This window comes from Malaclemys terrapin, chromosome 14 (assembly GCF_027887155.1).
Source record: "Malaclemys terrapin pileata isolate rMalTer1 chromosome 14, rMalTer1.hap1, whole genome shotgun sequence".
Taxonomy (NCBI): Eukaryota; Metazoa; Chordata; order Testudines; family Emydidae; genus Malaclemys; species Malaclemys terrapin.
Window position 1 is genome coordinate 29,909,855 of NC_071518.1, and position 20,221 is coordinate 29,930,075.

Consider the following 20,221-nt stretch of genomic DNA (forward strand, 5'->3'; position numbering starts at 1 on the left):
CAATCAAGGGTTTGAGAGGTGTATGTGCCCCTGAAGTGGAGCACCCATAGGAGGACACATCTCAAAGAACCTCAGTTACTCCACAAGGTGCGTAATTTCTTCTTTTCCATGCTCTTCTGATTTTTTTAAAAAACAAAATTCTTAGCTATTCTTACCTTGGCTTTGTTTTAATCAGTAATTGCAATTGTATTGGTTATGAATGTTGTAGCTGTAAACCTATAGTGTGAAAAGCTAGTTTTGTGTTAATACAACATTTCTGAAACCTTTGTAAATTATTTCAGATTTCCTATGGGATGAGACCAACTGCTGTTCCTTAAATTCCATTGTCTGAAACAGTGTGCCTAAATATTGTTTCTTTTTTTGTCATAACTAACTTTAAAATGAATTACTCCACTCAGCCCAGGTGTAATTTATTGGAAATCTGTAGCCATCAGAGGAGGTACATAAAATGTGAATTTGGCCTGAAGAATTTAGGGCCACTCAGAAAGATAAATCGACAGGTGTGATTATGTGCTCTGTCTCTTTAAGCCGTCTTTGTGTCGTCTTGATTTTGGACTGTTCCGAAGGCCAATGTGACCCCTCCCCTCAGCTTAGACAGCCTATCCCTGGCTACGTATGGGTGTCTGCTCTTCTGGAATTTCTGCAGCACACATCTCCTGACCCAAAATATACCTTTACTGCCCTCAGCATGCCTCCTACAACAGGGTTTTCGTGGCAGCCTTACTAGGGTTGCCAACTGTCTAATTGCACAAACTCAAACACCCCTGCCCCGCCACTTCCCCAAGACCATGTCCCTGTCCCGCCCCTTCCCCAAGACCACCTGCCCGCTCACTCCGGCCCCCCTCCCTCCGTTGCTCACTCTCCCCTCCCACCCTCCCTCACTGGGCTGGAGAAGGGGGTTGAGGTGTGGGAGGGATGTGGGCTCTGGGCTGGGGGGGTGGGGCCGAGGGGTTTGCAGTATGGGAGGAGGCTCCAGGCTGAGCCTGGAGCAGGGGGTTGGGGTGCAGGGTGCAGGCTCTGCGAGGGAGTTTGGGTGCGGGAGGGGGCTCAGGGTTGGGGCAGGGGGTTGGGATGTGGGAGGGAGTTCGGGGGGTGGGTTCCAGCCTGGCGGCGCTTGCCTTGGGCTGCTTCCGGAGGCGACCATCATGTCCAGCTCCTAGTTCCCCTGCCTGTAGGCACCACCCCCACAGCTCCAAGTGGCTGCAGTTCCTGACCAATGGGAGCTCTGGAGTCTGCACCGGTCACTTCTGGGAGCCACTCAGAGCCAGGGCACGTAGGGAGCCTGCCTTAGCCCTGCTGCACCATTCACCGGACTTTTTGCGGCCTCTTAAAATCTTCCGGATTGGTTTCAGTAGCCACCAGAAGGTGGATTCCAATTCCAGGAGATTCCGGACAGTCTGGGAGGGTTGGCAACCCTAAGCCTTACGTAGGGCCATTGCTAGGGGTATTCTCCCTAAGCCAGGTAATCTTGTCCCTTTGTGCTGTCACATCAACATAGGGAAGCCTGGCTTGTGGGGAGGTGACCTCATTTGGGAAAAATTCTGTTTTTACTTACAGCTGTACCCTGTAATGTGTGGTTTGTTTTGTGTTGTGCTTTGTTTTGTGTTTGTTTTTAAAAATGGGCTGGGGACGGGGGACAGAATTTGCCCCAAAGTGAACAGTTAAACAGTGAAATAATGTGGGGTAACCAAGCTGTGTGATCATTAACTTGTTGTGTGGGTAAAAAAACAACCACCACCATTTCTTTTGAGATTAGTCATACATTTTTATTATTTGACAGGTGCTGAAGAGAAAATCCTTGGGGAGTTTAGGGAAACATATATCCCAACTGCTCCTGATTTTCATCTACAAGCAATGATCCAGTCTGCTGGTAAATTGGTCCTCATTGATAAACTTCTCCCAAAAATGAAAGCAGGAGGCCATAAGGTGCTTATCTTCTCTCAAATGGTGCGCTGTCTTGACATCCTTGAGGACTACCTTATACATAAAAGGTAGAATGCTACATATTTCATAAACTCTGTGTGCTGTTCTCAACAGGGATATCTTTTTGATAAATGATTGCAACCTACTGAAATAAAAATAAGCAAATGGTAACATTCTTATATAGACTTGGCATTACATATATTTAATAGCCTTTATGATGCCAGTTTTATTTAGGACCATAGTTGTATGTTGTTTTTTTCCATACTTGCTGTACAAATTAGCAATTACTCACAACTAGGAATTCAGTATCTTGTATCAGTATCTTGATTTCAATTCACATTGTTTCAATTGTGATATTGTTTAAAAATGTGTATAAAAAGATGTTCCTTGTTCTGTAAGCAAATAATACATAGACTAGTGCAGCATCTGAACAGGTTGACTCTTCTTTTGAATGCCATAGAGGTATGAACTTGTTTGGCTTTGCTCTTTGGTTAGAATTGTCAGAATTAATGCATGACAACAGGAGCATGACTGACTGACAAAATGCCTGTGGATTATCTGCTGTGCCATTTTATGTCTGATCAGCAAGGAGGAAAAAGGCTTGTGACGCTTTCTGCTGACAATTAAATACAAATTTTGCAGCTTACTCCACTTACCAACTGCAGAGAAATGTTTCTACGGTTTAAGGTGTGGGAGCAAAGCACATATATTTTGATATTACAGCAAGAGTACAAGAGTCTTTGTAATTATAAAAGTTAAGGAAGGAGCAATAATTTAACTAGGTTTAGGTTTAAGGAAAACATAGTTTCACTGGTGCCTCTTGAAAGACTTTTTTGGGGGTGTGGTGACTTTATTCTTGTTCCAGTTTTGCTTGATCTTGAGAGATTGATAGAACAAAATTATTAGTTTAATAGAAATCGATCCTATTACAGTTAGGCTAATGTTCAACACTTTGCAAAAAAAAAAAAAAAAAAAAAAAGGTAAGCTAATCAAATGTAAACTAGGCTAAAATGTAAAGAAAGACTAATTTATTTTTAGAAGCAGTACTTGTTCACAATCCAAATACTGGTTTGTCAAGTGACAGTTATCTAAACATTGCTTTATACTGATTTCCCAATAATACCATATGTGATGAGACAATTTAGCATATTACATTATGAAACCAAAGTATGTTATAATTTGCACTCACTTTGTGTGAGCCCTGTTAAAGACTTGAAATGTGGTAGACAGCTCCAGAGGGAGGGGGAACACATGCATGGGAATTTGGGGGTGGAGCCCCACTGCCTCCCATTCACCAGCCAGAGGAAAATGGGAGCTGACTAACTCCTTGTCCTCCCCCTCGTTAATTTAAACTTCTGCCTGCGTCTTTTGGAGCCTCTTGTCACATTTTGCTGCTCTACCCTCCGTTCCTGTAATTGTAGCATAGGATCTATGTTTTTAGCATGATCATATGTTTTGGTGTGAAGGGAGTTTTTCCTGTTGGGGCCAAATTGTCAGAGGCCTGATGGGTTTTTCACCTTCCTTGCAGCATCATGGAGGTACAGTTTAATTAAATAGACATAGGACTTAGAAATCAATACTAGTCATTTGTAGGAATGTTTAATTTGTCACAACTTGCAACCAGTATCCGGTATGGCTAAAGGCCAAATGGCCAGCTCCCACAAGTAAAAGAGACATGAGATTTCATTGGTGGACCTCAGGCCTATGGGAGAAGGAAAGACCTGAAGGTCTTTGCAGACCAAGATTTCACTTTTGATACCTTCTCTGGGAGTATAAGAGATGATTCAGAAGTGTGGGCTGAGTTACGGTTTATATGGTGGGAGCCCTGTAATCCCCTTGTTGGATCCAATTAAATGCCTGGTGCATGCAAGTCGGGACAGATAGCACACTTCCCCAGTGTTAAGGTAAGAAAGTTGCAGCCAGCCATATAAATCCATCCCTGTGTTTATCTTCATTCACCTGTGTATCTTTATCAGTGCTGTTCATGAGAGGTAAGTAGAAAGCAAAGATAACTTTTTTCCATTGTAGATAACAGATTGTTTTTCTAAACAATTTCTTTTGCACTTTCTAGGTACTTATATGAAAGAATTGATGGGAGAGTGAGAGGAAATCTGAGGCAAGCTGCTATTGATCGGTTTAGCAAACCAGACTCTGATCGGTTTGTGTTTCTTCTGTGTACCAGAGCTGGTGGATTGGGCATTAATTTGACTGCAGCTGATACATGTATAATTTTTGATTCTGACTGGAATCCTCAGAATGATCTCCAGGTAAATTCATTTGAGGTTATAACTGGAGCATAAAAAACACCATGCTGTATATTTCAGTAAGAGTATAACAGAACTTTTTTTAACAAAAAGATTACAGTATACAAACAGAGGATCAACTGTATTTGGCTGGGCTGTCTCTTTGATAATCACAGCTATGTTTTTCCACCCCACTTTCTATAATTGTCTTGAAATCCGAATACAAATGTAAATTTTGTAAGGCTTTCTCCTTTAACTTTTCCTGTTTCTCGTCCCAAAAATGTTCAAAATAGACTTTTTCTGTATTCATTTAATAAAATGAGTTCTTCGCTTAAATCATAATATATTTGCAATATATAAAGTGCAACACAGGTAAACTGTTAGTGAGATTATAAAACTCTGAAGGTTTTGAGGATATCACAGAACACAGTGGGGACCAATTTTACTCTCTCATACACTAATTAATTCAATAAATGTTAATGGTACTGCTCTGGATTTAGAATAGTAGAACTAGAGAAGAATTTGGGCCTATGCTAAAGTTCAGTTACTTCTGTGATGCTCACAGTGTTAGAGAAGGAATGGGAATGACTTTCAGAAATTATCCACACACACAAACTGCAGTGGAAAGCCAGTGGCTATTCATTATCAGTGCAGAAAAATTGTGTAAATAATAGAGAAAAGTTAATAATGTATATGAAGTGATGTTGAAGTGAAGAAGTAGATACAATCATGGAATTATAATTAGAGGTTTTGCATGTAAGAATGGGAACATAGTGTCTCCTTAGTTACATGATGCTCTTTAGATTACCACTAGGATTTGGCATACGGTTGTGGACACTACTGCGTATCATATAGAATAACTGAAGATTGCATCAAGAGGACGATTTAGTATATAAAAAGGAATTGTAGGGGGTACACAGAAGCAAGATTTGAAATATGTACAAGTTCAGAAAACTGAGGTTATCCATTAAGGACATAAGGAAAGAAAGAGATGACTCTGTTAATACAAGTAGATAAAAGAATAATGCAAAGATGGAGAGATTTCTCATCACTTATTAAAACTAGAAAGAATAGATTAAAATTGAAAGTAAAAACCTTCAGCTTAGAGTAGCACAAAAATGTTTCAATTGTAAGATCCCCTAGAAAATGGACTGAATTTAAGGAAGAGGAAGTGGAATCAAAATCTCAGAAATCCTCAAGTGACTTTTTGTCTAGCATCTGTGGAGAGATCAGTACTGTGAAAAAAATATACATAGAATTCATTTGAGATAAATAACATATCATGCAACTTAGACCACTTCACCAACATTCTGCCTACTAATCCATCTTTCCAAGACTACTTCTAACTTTCCAAACCTCTGCTCTATTTGTATAACTTCCATTTAAAAACATTGATTGTTTTCAAGTTGACTGTGTCCCTTTAAGATTACTTTATAGCAGAGCAGGTTTCTTAGAAGAAGGAATATAGCTTGCTCCTACACAAAAATCTAATTTTATTTTTGTTCCCTCTTTCAAAGGCCCAAGCCCGTTGTCACAGGATTGGTCAGAACAAAGCAGTGAAGGTCTACAGATTGATAACTCGGAACTCATATGAGAGAGAGATGTTTGACAGAGCAAGTCTGAAATTGGGTCTGGATAAAGCTGTTTTACAGAGCATGAGTGGAAGAGAAAATAGTGTTGGTGGTGTATGTAGACTTCTTGTTTTTGGCCAGAATAACTATAATTTTTAAAGCTACTTTTGTAATTGCAAGGGAACAGCTTAATTAATTTTAACTTAGGCTTTTTTTTTTTTTTTTTTAAATGTGTGCATAGCTATGTGATGTTTCCTGATGAAGGCAAAGATGAACATTTGGAAATGTCTTCTAAAGCTTAGCCATAAATTTGCTTTGAACTCTTGCACAGACTACTTCCTCCATCTTTCCTTGTTAAACCAAAGGGTAGATAATTGCCTTGGTGATGTATCTGAAAGAGTGACGTATTTTGCTTACCATATTTTTTTTTTTAAATGGCATAGGCTTTATTTATTTTATTTGTAGAGATTATATCAAACCACGAACCTAGAATCATTAAAATATTATGCTTCAGATTTCACAACATTCGTTACAGATTCCGCAGATCAGGTAGACAGGATTCCTATCTCATTTCCTATGCAGCTTTCCATTTGTATGGAAGAAGGCAAGATTACATTAGCTCCACAATCAAATTTTTATAAAGCATAGTTTAATATTTTTTACTCCGCATACATTCTTTTAAAAAAAAATCCCATGTAATATAAAACTTTCCTCCACTTTATTTTTATATCCTTCTATATGAGTATAAGTTGTAGCCTTAATACAGGAAGAGTTAATTGAGTTATACTGGTGATCATATACATCTTTAGATATTGATTAAACTGGTGCACAAAGCTATTTTTCCCGAAGTCCCCCATTAATCATTACATTGAATAAAAGTCTTGATTCATCAAGTACTCACTAGGTGCCCAAATGTAGAAGCAAGGTTACATGAAATATGTTATGATATTTATATATATTTAATATAATGGTATTTATCATTTTATTGTTTTTTTAATTATAAAAAGGTAGATACTAAATCTACAAATCCGGAAGGCTAACTTAATTATAAAAATATTGGTTATGGAAGTAGGTAGAAAAAATACTGCACATATGCTTATGAGAATTTTTCACCAATTTTTACAACAAATTAAAACAAAAACACTTTCAATAATTTGTACAGATCCAACAGCTTTCCAAAAAAGAAATAGAAGACCTGCTTCGAAGAGGTGCCTATGGTGCTATTATGGATGAAGAGGATGAGGGCTCTAAATTCTGTGAAGAAGATATAGACCAAATCTTGCAGCGCCGTACGAAAACTATCACAATTGAATCAGAAGGAAGGGGTTCAACGTTTGCCAAGGTACAGTAGCAGCAACTTGTTTTCCATTTGATCATGCTACTCTGCCTTTTATTTAAGGAAGTTCTTATTGTTGCTTAGGTTCAGAATGTGAGATTTGTAGAACTTTGTGTCAGTGAAGAATTTCATGGGACTGTTTGTTTTTAAAATCTGATGCCCACGTTGCATCTGTTCTTTTGCACGCACACACTTGTCTACTTTCCCTTTTGTGCATTATCCAAGAGAGATTTTGCATGCTGATCTTGCTAGAGAGAGACCTATATGGACATGTGCACATAGAAAAATCTCTGATTGGCATGGTATACGTTGAGTAAATTGCATGCTCAAAAGTATGAGACTACGTGCTGGCAAAACAATAGCTGTGTACTTCTGGTGTTGCTTTGTTTTTTTTTTTGTTTTTTTTTAAATGAGTACTAATATATTTTTGATAGAGGATGTACAGTTACTGAGAATAACTTTGCTTTGCTTTATTCATACACTAAGTACATAAACTAAGACAGTCATTGCAGGTGTAAAGCACATATGAGCAAATAAATGTTGAATGGGATTAAAGGATAACTGTCAGGTTTATACTGGAAATGCAGAGACATCTCTTTATCCATATTGTTTTCTTGTTAGGTGTTTGAAAAGCAAAGCAAAGATGGTTGTATAGGAGAGGAAATGAAGAGCTATAAAATGTCAGAAAAGAAAATGAGGGTGTGGGACAAGAATAGAATTGGGGAAAATACTTCGATACTAATTTCTTACTGGTGCTAGAGACAGCTTTTACATCTAAGACAGAAAGTAGAATATACTCTATGCTGGTTATTGGCAAGGGCCATGCTTGCGCTATTTTATGGCTACTTCTAATTGTATTCATCTAAACCTCTTTGTTTAAAATGATTCCCTTGAAAATAATTTTAAAGCATTTTTTGATTGCAAGAATGAATACAAACAATGTGAATTATCAGAGGGGTAGCGGTTTTAGTCTGAATCTGTAAAAAGCAACAGAGGGTCCTGTGGCACCTTTAAGATTAACAGAAGTATTGGGAGCAAAAGCTTTCGTGGATAAGAACCTCACTTCTTCAGATGCAAGTAATGGAAATCTCCAGAGGCAGGTTTAAATCAGTATGGAGATAACGAGGTTAGTTCAATCAGGGAGGGTGAGGTGCTCTGCTAGCAGTTGAGGTGTGAACACCAAGGGAGGAGAAACTGCTTCTGTAGTTGGAAACCCATTCACAGTCTTTGTTTATTGTGAATTATGGGGAGTTATAAACTTTCTCAAACTGGTTAGGCCACTGACATCTAACACTCACTATAGCAGACAGAAGTGTCAGAAATAAAAAGAATGAAAAAGGATGAGGGGGACAGAAGAACTTAGCTTTCTATGGCTAGGTCTACACTACCCGCCTGAATCGGAGGGTAGAAATCGACCTCTCGGGGATCGATTTATTGCGTCCCGTTGGGACGCGACAATCGATCCCCTAATCGACGCTCTTACTCCACCAGCGGAGGTGGGAGTAAGCGCCGTCGACAGGAAGCCACGGAGGTCGATTTTGCCGCGGTCCTCACAGCGGGGTAAGTCGGCTGCGATATGTCGAATTCAGCTACGCTATTCACGTAGCTGAATTTGCGTATCTTAAATCGACTCCCCCCTGTAGTGTAGATGTAGCCTATGTCTCTCAGAATATGCATGTAGTTATATTGATTGAGGATCCATTTAATCTTATTGTTTGTGGAATTAGGTTTCTTGTGAAAACTAGTCTTAGGAAAGAAGAATCAGGAAGCTTAATGCTATCATATCATCTTTATGAGAACAACCAAAAAGTATTTTTATACTTAATTCACCTTTACTTCCCATGCCAGTGTTATTTGCATGTCTATCTTTGGCATTAAACTGCCCCCAGACCCCTAATTTAAATGACATGGGGCTGCAAATCAGAACATTCCCTTAAAGTATTCCATTTAAATGAAATCTCAATGGCCATGTTTACACTTACCGGGGATAGACACTGCTGCGATCGATACAGCGGCGGTCGATTTAGCAGGGCTAGTGAAGACCCCCTAAATCAACCGCAGAGCACTCTCTGGTAGACTCCGGTACTCCACCGGAACGAGAAGATTAAGGTAAGTCAACAGGAGAGCATCTCCCATCGACGCAACGCGGTGTAGATACCGTATTAAGTTAACGTAAGTTACGTTGACTCCAGCTACATTATTCACGTAGCTGGAGTGGCGTAACTTAGGTTGACTTACCCCAGTAGTGTAGACAAAACCTATGTAAGATGAAATCCCTATTTGGTGATGTGACCTTTTCAGAGTTCTTCTCTCCATTATACTAAATTAGTCATAGGAATTAAAAGCAGCAAAGACTTCCTAGGGTCATCTAGTCCTTCCTCCCTACCAGTGCTGAGTAGTTCCTTATGTTAAAATGTTTAGTGCTCTGCCTTTCCTGCTTTAAAAGTTATGAGGGAAATACACTTACGAAAATTCCACTCCAGGTCTCTTCTGAAGATTCAGGTGATATATTGAGGGATGATTGTGGAGTCATAGCCATGTCGTCTTTTTACAAAATTGACAAGTTACAAACACTGCTGACTCATTCACTTTACATACAAAAATTTAGGTCCTGATCCTGCAATGGGCTCCATTCAGGTGAAACCCTGTGCCGAAATGGAGCTAAATGTAAAATCAGGGCCTTCATTGGATTTTGTATACATGTTCAGAATTCCTTGTATCCTGCCTGTAATTTTTCCTTTGCTATAATATGCATACCAGTGAAACCTTGCTGTATGTCTTGTGTATCCTAAGTTACATAATATGTAGAATAAATAAGCTTTTTAGAAAGTCCATCCAACTTTTTTTTTTAAACACTATTCTGCCTCTCATCTGAAACATTTCAAATGACGGCACCGCACCTTTAAGTTTTCCAGGCTTGCCGAAGAAAGGTAGCAGTGTTTTATAGCTTGGGGTGGCGGTGGTTGGGGAGAGTAGGTCAGAAACTACTGCAAAAGGGAATGTAGGGGGTGGAAGGCTTTAACGATGCATTATGTGAAGGCACATTACAGTTATGATGTGTTAGAGTAGCCTATTCTCTGTGTTGTTGCCTCGAGATCTCTTTGGCAGTCACATGGAGATCTATATAATTTTTACCAAACATAATTCTTAATTAGACGCATGATTGTAGGACAGGTCTGGATTCAAATTGTCTTTGTGAGATTTCTTTTCAAAATGAAAGGTCCAGCTCTCGTTTTCTTTCCTCTGATCTTATGGCATGTTTTTGGTCAAGGATATACTACAGTTGGTTATTTTAGATAGTTTCCTTTTTGTAATGTCTTTTAGAGGACGCTGTCCATCTCTTTTCTGTGCGTGGGAATATTTTTGCTGCTGCGGTTCTGCCAGTATTATGTATTTAGTTAAATGTTCTGATCCCTTTAAGGAATTGGAAGTAGCTTCTAAATAGAGAAACCCTTCTAACTCTGCAAGCTCAGTCGTCACGTACATGTTTTAGCAACATTTTTAGAGCACAAATCAATAATAATTCTGAAATATTGTTCTCAGCAGTTTATATCTTGTCCACCAGCCAGCCCGTACTCGCTTAGTGCTTTTAGTCTGTACCAAATTAATGGAGGCTACAATGTTTTTTTTTTTTTTTAGCAGCTCCTCTCTTAGTTAACTGCTTCCTTAATTTTCTATAAATTTATGGGACTTTGAAGCATTTTTGATGCACACATTGAACATGAGGGGCTTAGTATTTAAGAGGAATAATTTGGTATATATTTAACATAATCATTCTCTATTACAGTTTTATGCCGTTAATGGAATATGATGTTGTTTACTGCAGGCTAGTTTTGTTGCATCTGGAAATAGGACTGATATTTCATTAGATGATCCCAACTTCTGGCAGAAATGGGCCAAAAAAGCAGAAATAGATATAGATACCATCAGTGGTAGAGTAAGTATTTTTTATGTGTGAATATTTTCATTTGTGTACATGCTTTTTAATGGTCCTTTTTGTCTTTCTCACAATCATGTTGCTCATGTGGATTGAAAATTCAGCAGATTGAACTATCCAGTTACCACCTTTGGGAATTAATATTAAAACCTTTGGCCTTTAAGGAGAGCAGTGTTGGATTTATGAAACTTTTTCAACCAACGCCTAAACTAATTATCACACTTGTTGTTTTAAATTGACTTCTTTGGTTAGTCAGTGCATTAGTTGGCAGCTTCAGGGCTTTTCTAATGTAAATCTGGTTCCCAAATGGCCCAGGAGACCATTTTAGCACCTAAGGATGGCTGGAACACAAGAGGCAGTCTGACTGCTTTGTTTCCATTGGCCACAACCCCTACCATGGGCACTTTGGAGTGTGAGAGAGCGCCACAATGTCAGTTCTTCTTTGAGTGGAATTGACATGAGCAAGCACTCAAAGAAGAAAAAACGTACAGTTACCTGCCTTTTGTAACTGTTGTTCTTCAAGATGTGTTGCTCATGTCCATTTCCCACCCTCCTACCCCTCTGTTGGAGTTGCCGGCAAGAAGGAACTGAGAGGGCGCAGGGCCGGCGGCGCCTGATACGCCGCCGCATGGGAGCGCCACTCCAGGGGGTGCCACAGCCGACCCTACGGATACTGCTAAGGCAGAAATATCCGACAACTGTGCACGTGGGTATGTGCACACCTAAAATGGAATGGACGTGAGCAACACATCTCGAAGTACAACAGTTACAAAAGGTAGGTAACCGTTTTTTCTACACAATCCTAACGCTATCCTGTGCTGAAGGAATCCTAGGTAGTCAATTTAAAAATGTCTTTATACCTCCTTTGCATTGCCCAGAGCATAGGGAAGAAACTGGTTCCCAGTACCTATGGCAGTACTTAGTACAAATAAAATACGATATTACATCTAGTTTGTAACTAATGTATTGGTCTCATTGAAGGAGTAAAGAATGAAGAATGTCTGTTTCTGTTGCATAAGAATACTATAATTGGTGTACAGCTAGTAATTTCTTTGATTTTTGTGTAAATGTTAATGGAATTTAAAGAGAAATTGCCCTCTCAAAATTATGTCAGGTACTTTTAGAAAATGTTACCAATCATGTCTTAGATAATATTTGTTAAAATTTTACAGAACAGCTTGGTTATTGATACCCCAAGAATTAGGAAGCAAACAAGACCCTTTAGTGCCACAAAAGATGAGCTGGCTGAGTTATCAGAAGCAGAGAGTGAAGGGGATGATAAACCAAAACTCCGCAGGCCTTGTGACCGCTCCAGTGGATATGGAAGAACAGAGTGCTTTCGGGTGGAGAAAAACTTATTAGTCTATGGGTAAAATATACTCTATTTTGTTAAAGTGAAACTCACAATATAGTGTTGATTTCTAAATATACTAAATCCTACTTATGGAATATACTTTTAGTTTTATAAACAAGAATGAATTACAGATCTTAAGATGTAAAATGCTTATGTGCATTTTAAATGTTGCCAAGTGTTGAGACTTATAAACTAGTAAAGTATGAGATACATTGGCATCATAACTCCTTTCCTTTTCCTTCAGTATTTAAAGTCATTTTTCTAATGTACTATTTTTAATTCTCATCCTCCCTGACTGTTAAGAGGAGTGCTTTCAGGAGCTCAGATGAACTGCAGCTCACAAATAATGCTGTCAAACTATAGCAGTTTTTAAATCAGAGTCATATGCATGAGACATGTTGGGGGAATCTGTTTGGGATGGGAGTTTTGTTCTGTACCCTGTGTAAGTATTTCCCCGTCTGAAAAGTTTAATAGAGGAGTGAGTTTTTTCCTCTTTAATCAAAATGTGAGAAACTTGTTAATCCACAGTTTATACATAAATTATAAGTGTTCACTGGAAAGACCTATGCATAGTTAGAAATTGCATAATATACTGCACATGCAGTTTGTGTTCATTTTAAAATCAGTCTGGAAAAACAGGACACAATTGTCAATAAGAGATGCCATAAGTTAGGTTTATAAATCCATAATTAGGTGTGTAAGCAACCTGATTTTCAAAAATACTAAGCACCCTGCAGTTCCAATTGGCTTTAATAGGAACTTGCAGATGCTCCGCACTTTTGAAAATCAAGCCTATTATTGATGAGCCTAACATTTGGGAACAAAAATCCTGGCCATAGTTTACATAAAGAGAGAGAGAGTGTATGTGCATTTAGCGGTACTGTAATAACCATTTTTGAAAAATCTAAACCAATAATCCGTATTTGAGATATACATTCTTCAGAATTTCATTTGAAACAGTTATTTTGATATTTTCGTCATGTATCTGAAGCCTGAGTATTTAACAGTCATTTGCACTCTGGTAACTTAAGCTACCAAAGGTACCAAAAAAGAGAAAACCACAAAATCTTAAGAAGTTGTTCCTTTTGCAATAATACTCACATACAGATGGCCTGAAAATTGTATTTTAAAAACTCTGCTGGGTGTGTCACTTTGGATCAGGTGGGGTCGTTGGAGAGAGATTTTATCACACGGTCGCTTCAAGAGGCAACTAAATGAACAGGATGTTGAGATAATTTGCCGAGCACTCCTAGCATATTGCCTTGTTCACTACAGAGGAGATGAAAAGATAAAAAGTTTTATATGGGATCTCATCACCCCAACAGAGGATGGGCAAACACGAGAGCTACAGAATCACCTAGGTAAGGAACTGTAATTAGACAACTTGTTGAATGTAAGTTTGTGACATTTTTAAGTATGTTTAAAAAATAATGTTATGTAATATCCTCAGCAAAATCCATTTGCTTTAGTTATCTCAAAAGGTTGATGGGAAAAAGGGAGAAGAATTTTGTTTTCCAATTCTTTGCTATTGCTGGCTTTTCACAATGGGTTGGTATACTGTATGTAAAGTTAACTTTCCCATTGGTTCCTGCTCATTGAAACCTAGTACACTGTGTGCTAACAGTGACAACATGCAGTCTCTCCTTTACCTTTCTGTCCTAATGATGAAATACACCTCTTAGAGATTCCTGTGTGGCAGACCAAGGAGCTATAAAGAGCCTGAGCTCTCATATGGCATTTGAGGTCACCACACCAGGGTTTACCTCTCTTTTAGAATATATTAATTTAAACACTGCAAAGCATCTGCCAGTTGTACATTACTGTCCATTGCTTTGTATTTTCATTTTGTGTAGGTTTGTCAGCACCTGTTCCCAGGGGTAGAAAAGGAAAGAAAGTGAAGACTCAGGCTAGCACATTTGATATACATAAAGCAGAATGGCTTCGAAAATATAATCCGGAACATCTACTGCAAGATGAAGGATATAAAAAACACATAAAGCATCACTGCAATAAGTAAGTACTAGTATAAATATGTGAATGTATTTTTTCAGTTCATATAAAGGATTATTTTTTCATTTAGTTCTTCATTGTTATACTCTTGAAAGATTAAGAAGTATATCTTAAAGAATAAAGAGGCGGGGGGGGGCGGCGTTGATTTTTCCCCACCAATGATTTTACGAAGCAGAAAGTAACGTAGCTCTTGTAGTAGTAGTAGCCTTTATGGCATTTTATTGTACATTTCCAAAGCATCTTACAAATATTAACTACTATTTTTTGTTTCCTTTCTTGTTTGCCAACTTACCATTCTGTGAACAGAGATCTGGGAAGTCTGTTAATTCTGTAGAACCACAGAATTCACAATTATGAGTGTTGTGCAGAAGGAGATACTAGCACCTGCTTCTGGGGCAGGCTTGTGGAGGGTGTGCCACACATCTCTGGGTAATGGTGTGGCACTTGCTGGCTCTTTCTTATTAAGAATGCACCTATTTGTCGGTGCCAAACATCTAACAAGCACACTGGGTTTGGGTGGCATGGAGCTGTCCATAAATGGCAGGAAGGAGTAGAAGCAGCCCTCTGGCTATCCCCTTGCAGCAAAATCTCAGCTTCTAAAATCTTGCCATCGGTTCCCTGTTTTTCTTTCAGTATGGTGGTTTGTGTTGTTGGGTTAAGCTATATGTTGAGGTTACAGGCATTAGAAGATACAGATACATTTCAATTTTAAAACAGTTGCAAGGCATGGGACTATCTGGACTTTAGAGGTTGTTATGGGTTTGATTTAACTCAGTAAATAGCTAGGCTCAATCAATTTTATTAATCAAAGATTATTAGTCAAAGATTAAAACAGTGTAATACAGAAAGACCAATACATTACCACCAATCTGGGAGGCAGAAATGCAGTTTGTAAGCTCTCTCAAAATCTGAACTTCACTCTGGCTTTACTTATATTAGCGTTGAGGGTTTCGTCATTTCTTTGCATTACTTCTCATTTATTATCTTTGACATGTTTTGAAAGTCTTGCACAGACCCTGCATTAAACAGAGCAGAGTTTGTAACCTTGTTTATGACCTTGTTTTGACCATAGTATTCCAGAAATCGGCAAAACTTTAGAGACAGTCTTCACCAGTTATAGCTTGGAACAGAGGGCATGTTAGCTAATCAACAAAATCGTTCATCTGGTTCTTGTTCTCTGGAATGACTCTATAGCTAACACAGAGATTACAATACTTCACATCTCCTCTTGTTTAAACAGGTTAACATAAGTAAAAAGCATTTGGGGGGAAAGTGGAACATAAATAAAAGTTATAGTTCTACAAAAACACTATAAACCTTACAGACTTTTTCTTACTTGGCTCCATATTTATGCTCCTGTCAGCAGTAGCCAAGCATAGCAGAATGCCGAAAGGCTTTTGGTTTGAGTGTATTTCTCAAGCCTTGTTGTATTCCTCTGTTGTATACAGAGTAACACAGCTGTGCAAAGCTGCAAAGATTACAGCATGTAACTTTAGATTAATGTTAGTGTTCTAGAATTCAGCATGAATATAAAGCATTGTAGAATATAAGGAATTATATTTATTAGGGCTGTCGATTAATCGCAATTAACTCACACGATTAACTCAAAAAAATTTCTCACCATGCTAAAAAAATTAATAGCAGTTTTAGTCGCACTGTTAAATAATAGAATACCAATTGAAATTTATTAAATATTTGGATGTTTATCTACATTTTCAAATATATTGATTCTTCTTCGAAGAATCTTCTGCTTGCTCATGTCGATTTCATTCTAGGTGTGTGGCCATCAGAGATCTTTGCCTTAGTGGTACCCGTAGGGCTGGCTGTAGTGCCCGCTAGTGCGCCACACCCATGCTGTGGTATATTAGGCGCTGCCGGCCCACGCCCTCTTAGTTCCTTCTTATTGCCCATGGTGGTCAGTCGGAAAGCCTCTCTTGCTTGTTTGAGCGAACGTTTTTTTTTCCATTGGACTTCGAGCCTTTTGTTTAATTGTAGTTAGTGTTTAGTAGCGTAGTTAGCTGTTAGCTAAGGTCCCGGCTGGGATAATAAGGCTCAAAAACAAAACAATGTAAAACTTTAGAGCCTACAAGTCCACTCAGTCTTACTTCTTGGGCAGCCAGTGGCTAAGAGAAACAAGTTTTGTTTACATTTATGGGAGATAATGCTGCCCGCTTCTTATTTGCAGTGTCACCTGAAAGTGAAAACAGACGTTCACATGGCATTTTTGTAGCCGGCATTGGGAGGTATTTATGTGCCAGATACGCTAAACATTTGTATGCCCCTTCGTGCTTTGGCCACCATTCCAGAGGGCATGCTTCCATGCTGATGACTCTCATTAAAAAAATAATTTAATTAAATTTGTGACTGAACTCGTTGGGGAAGAATTGTATGTCTCCTGCTCTTTGTTTTCCCACATTCTGCCAAATATTTCATGTTATAGCAGTTTCAGATGATGAGCCAGCATGTTGTTAGTTTTAAGAAGGTTTTCACTGCAGTTTTGACAAAACGCAAAGAAGGTACCAATGTGAGATTTCTAAAGATAGCTACAGCACTCGACCCAAGATTTAAGAATCTGAAGTGCCTTCCAAAATCTGAGAGGGACGGGGTGTAGAGGATGCTTTCAAAAGTCTAAAAGAGCAACACTCTGATGCGGAAACTACAGAGCCTGAATCACCAAAAAAGAAAATCAACCTCCTTCTTCGAGTGGTTGCTCATGTCTATTCAACTTAGGTGTGTGTGCTCACCACATGCAGCAGTGCTGGAAGTTTTTCCCTCAGCAGTATCCACAGCAATATCTACACACACCTAAGTTGAATAGACATGAGCAACACATTTCGAAGAACACGAGCTATGGAAAAGGTAACTCTCTTTTCTGCTGGTGATATGACTCAGATGATGAAAATGATCATGCGTTGGTCTGCATCGCTTTGGATCGTTATCGGGCAGAACCCATCATCAGCATGGATGCATGTCCCTGGAATGGTGGCCCAAGCATGAAAGGGCATACGAATCTGTAGCACATCTGGAGTGTAAATATGTTGCGATGCCGGCTACAGCAGTGCCATGCCAACACTTGTTCTCACTTTCAGGTGACATTGTAAACAAGAAACGGGCAGCAGTATCTCCTGCAAATGTAAAGAAACTTGTTTGTCTGAGTGATTGGCTGAACAAGAAGTAGGACTGAATGGACTTGAAGGCTCTAAAGTTTTAAATTGTTTTATTTTTGAATGAAGTTATTTTTTGTACATAACTCTACATTTGTAAGTTCAACATTCATGATAAAGAGATTGCACTACAGTACTTGTATTAAGTGAATTGAAAAATACTATCTTATTTTTACAGTGCAAATATATATAATAAAAAATAAATATAAAATGAGCACTGTATACTTTGTATTCTATGTTGTAATTGAAATCAATATTTTTGCGAATGTAGAAAACATCCGAAAATATTTACATAAATGGCATTCTGTTATTGTTTAACAGTGCGATTAATAGCGATTATTTTTTTTAATCATGTGATTAATCACAATTAATTTGGAGCTTACGCAGAGTTCTTCAGGTCTGGGAAATGTGCTAAGAGTGATAGTGCTAACTATAAGGTAGAACAGATTGTTTAGCATTAATATTTAACACATTTCAAGGGACCGTTCAAGGTGAAGTGCCCTGTTAACATCTCTCCAGTCATAGAGGGGGGGAAAAAAGCTGAGTGGGGGATTTGGGAGCTTATATAGGGGTGGCGGGTGAACTGCTGGCTGGGGGAGGCCCGTAGCCGGCCCCACCCCCTTCCCCTGTCCGAAGACTTGCCCCCTTCCCCCAGCCACCCCTAACGCAACCCCCCCAGCCCCGCGTGCAGAGCGGGTGCATGCCCCCACTCCCCTGAGCGCAGGGCAGTCAGCGCACAGCCTCCTCAGCCCCAATGCCCCCAGCCTCCCCCAAGCACAGGGCAGGCAGCCCCAGTGTCTCCTGCCCCCGAGTGCTGTGTGCTATGGCCCCAGTGTCTGGGGCCCCTAGCGCTGGGCAGCCCCAGCGCCCTGCCCCCAGCCCCGGCTGTCCTAGCCCCAGCACACTGCCCTGAAAGAGGAGCATCCTGCCTGGGCTGGGGCCAGGGGAGAAGGGCAAGCCAGGAAGGGGGCTCGGAGGAGCGTGGGTGGGCCACGCTGGGCTGTTTGGGGAGGCACAGCCTTCCCCTGCCTATGTGACATGCAGCCCGTGGGCTTATAGATGGTAGTAATAAGCAATAAATTCAATGTCTCTGGTCAGTCCATCATTGTTAGTATGTAGCAAAGTTATGAATTTAAGCTACCAAGTTCATCTTTTGAGGGTGTTCCTCCCACTCCCTCATGAGTTTGAGGAGTTCCTGTTGCACATAGTTCCCTCAAAGGGACAGATGGGCCATTTGCTGGATGTTGAAAGGTTCTTGCAGGGGACAGGAGGCTTGTCCAGCGTGGCTCTTGTTCTCCCTGCTGCTCTGGAAGCTTCCAGTAGAGTGTATGGCCGTGGTGCTGCTGCTGCTTTGCTATATGCCTGGCTTTCTAGAATGTTCTATTGGTGGGCTGCCAACATTTTTCCTGAGGAATACAAGTGAGGGAAGGGAAATGGCAATTTTTAACAGTTTATAACTCAGCCAAACCTGAATAGAATTGCAGGGGACAAGGTTAGAAACATGCCTTGACTTTCAAAGGCTTGTTGCAAAGAATGGAGGTCTTAGAGGTTCTCAGGTAAAGGTTGTACGAATCTTAAATGTTAGGCAGTCTAAATATACAATCACTGCCAGTTACCTCTGTATTTCAGGAAAAAGCAGCATTGCAAAAAACCCAATAACTAGTTAATTTCACAAAAAAGCCTTCCAAACATAAATCTTGATAGAGTTCTAATGTCTGTTTCTTATGTGTTTGTTTTTAGGGTCTTGCTTCGAGTACGAATGCTGTATTACTTAAAACAAGAAGTCATTGGTAATGAATGCCAAAAAGTGTTTGATGGAGTTGATGCCAGGTGAACTATACTGAAATTTTTTTGCTTGTTTTTAAATGTAAACTATTAAGTAAGAATACCTCACAGGGAAAAACAATAACAACAAATAACATTGGCAATTTTTGCCCATGAAAAAACTGTTTCTGTTGTATTTACTTTTTTATCATTAGCAATTCTAAGTTTGAGGAAATATAAATATATTTAGGACAAATACAAATTCACCTGATTTATACTCTGTCAGCAGGATTCCCATCTTAGTGATAGATTTCAGATAATGGGTCTCTTTTTACTCTCATTGAAGGTAATGACAAAACTTCCATTGGTTTCAGTGCTATCAAAAGCAATTTATATGCTTTAATTTAGCTGCAAATTACCAAAGCGCTCAGTCCTCAGTGGAAAAATTGTCGTTTTCATTCATGTTGCACTGTTTATGATTTATGCATCTGTCAGTGCTTTTTTTTTTTTTTTTTCTTGGAATGCCAGCTTTTGTAAAAGAGAATGTGGCCTATATACTCTTGAGTCTTTTAACCAACATGGAAACTGTGAATAAAATGATGTTTAGCTTGTTGATCAGAGGCTAGCTTTTGTGTGTTTGGACATGTAAAATTACTGGTGCTTTCTATTAAAAATTGAAGTATAAAATGTGAAATAACAAAGACAAATTAAATTTCATCCTTCCTTGTGTAGATTTACGTTTGTTTTATTGGTGAATTTTTCAGTGAAGTTGATGTTTGGGTCCCTGAGCCAGAGCATTCTGAGGTCCCTGCAGAATGGTGGGATGCAGATGCAGATAAATCCCTCCTAATTGGAGTTTTTAAGCATGGTAAGTAATAAGGATGACTGGATGACTAAATATATATATTTTTTTCCCCGA

General features: G+C 39.1%; 1 protein-coding gene across 12 annotated transcripts in view; it reads left to right on the top strand.

The window, feature by feature from the left end:
• CHD9 (chromodomain helicase DNA binding protein 9) overlaps positions 1–20,221 on the top strand; it is a 192,592-nt gene that overhangs the window by 131,634 nt on the left and 40,737 nt on the right. For all 12 annotated transcript variants that reach the window (XM_054048599.1, XM_054048603.1, XM_054048604.1 and 9 more), the window contains 10 exons: positions 1,781–1,991; positions 3,995–4,190; positions 5,684–5,851; positions 6,900–7,079; positions 10,900–11,010; positions 12,183–12,379; positions 13,526–13,725; positions 14,218–14,377; positions 19,279–19,368; positions 20,067–20,170. In XM_054048599.1, the coding sequence (XP_053904574.1) occupies positions 1,781–1,991; positions 3,995–4,190; positions 5,684–5,851; positions 6,900–7,079; positions 10,900–11,010; positions 12,183–12,379; positions 13,526–13,725; positions 14,218–14,377; positions 19,279–19,368; positions 20,067–20,170 (1,617 nt within the window). The remainder of the gene's footprint in view (positions 1–1,780; positions 1,992–3,994; positions 4,191–5,683; positions 5,852–6,899; positions 7,080–10,899; positions 11,011–12,182; positions 12,380–13,525; positions 13,726–14,217; positions 14,378–19,278; positions 19,369–20,066; positions 20,171–20,221) is intronic.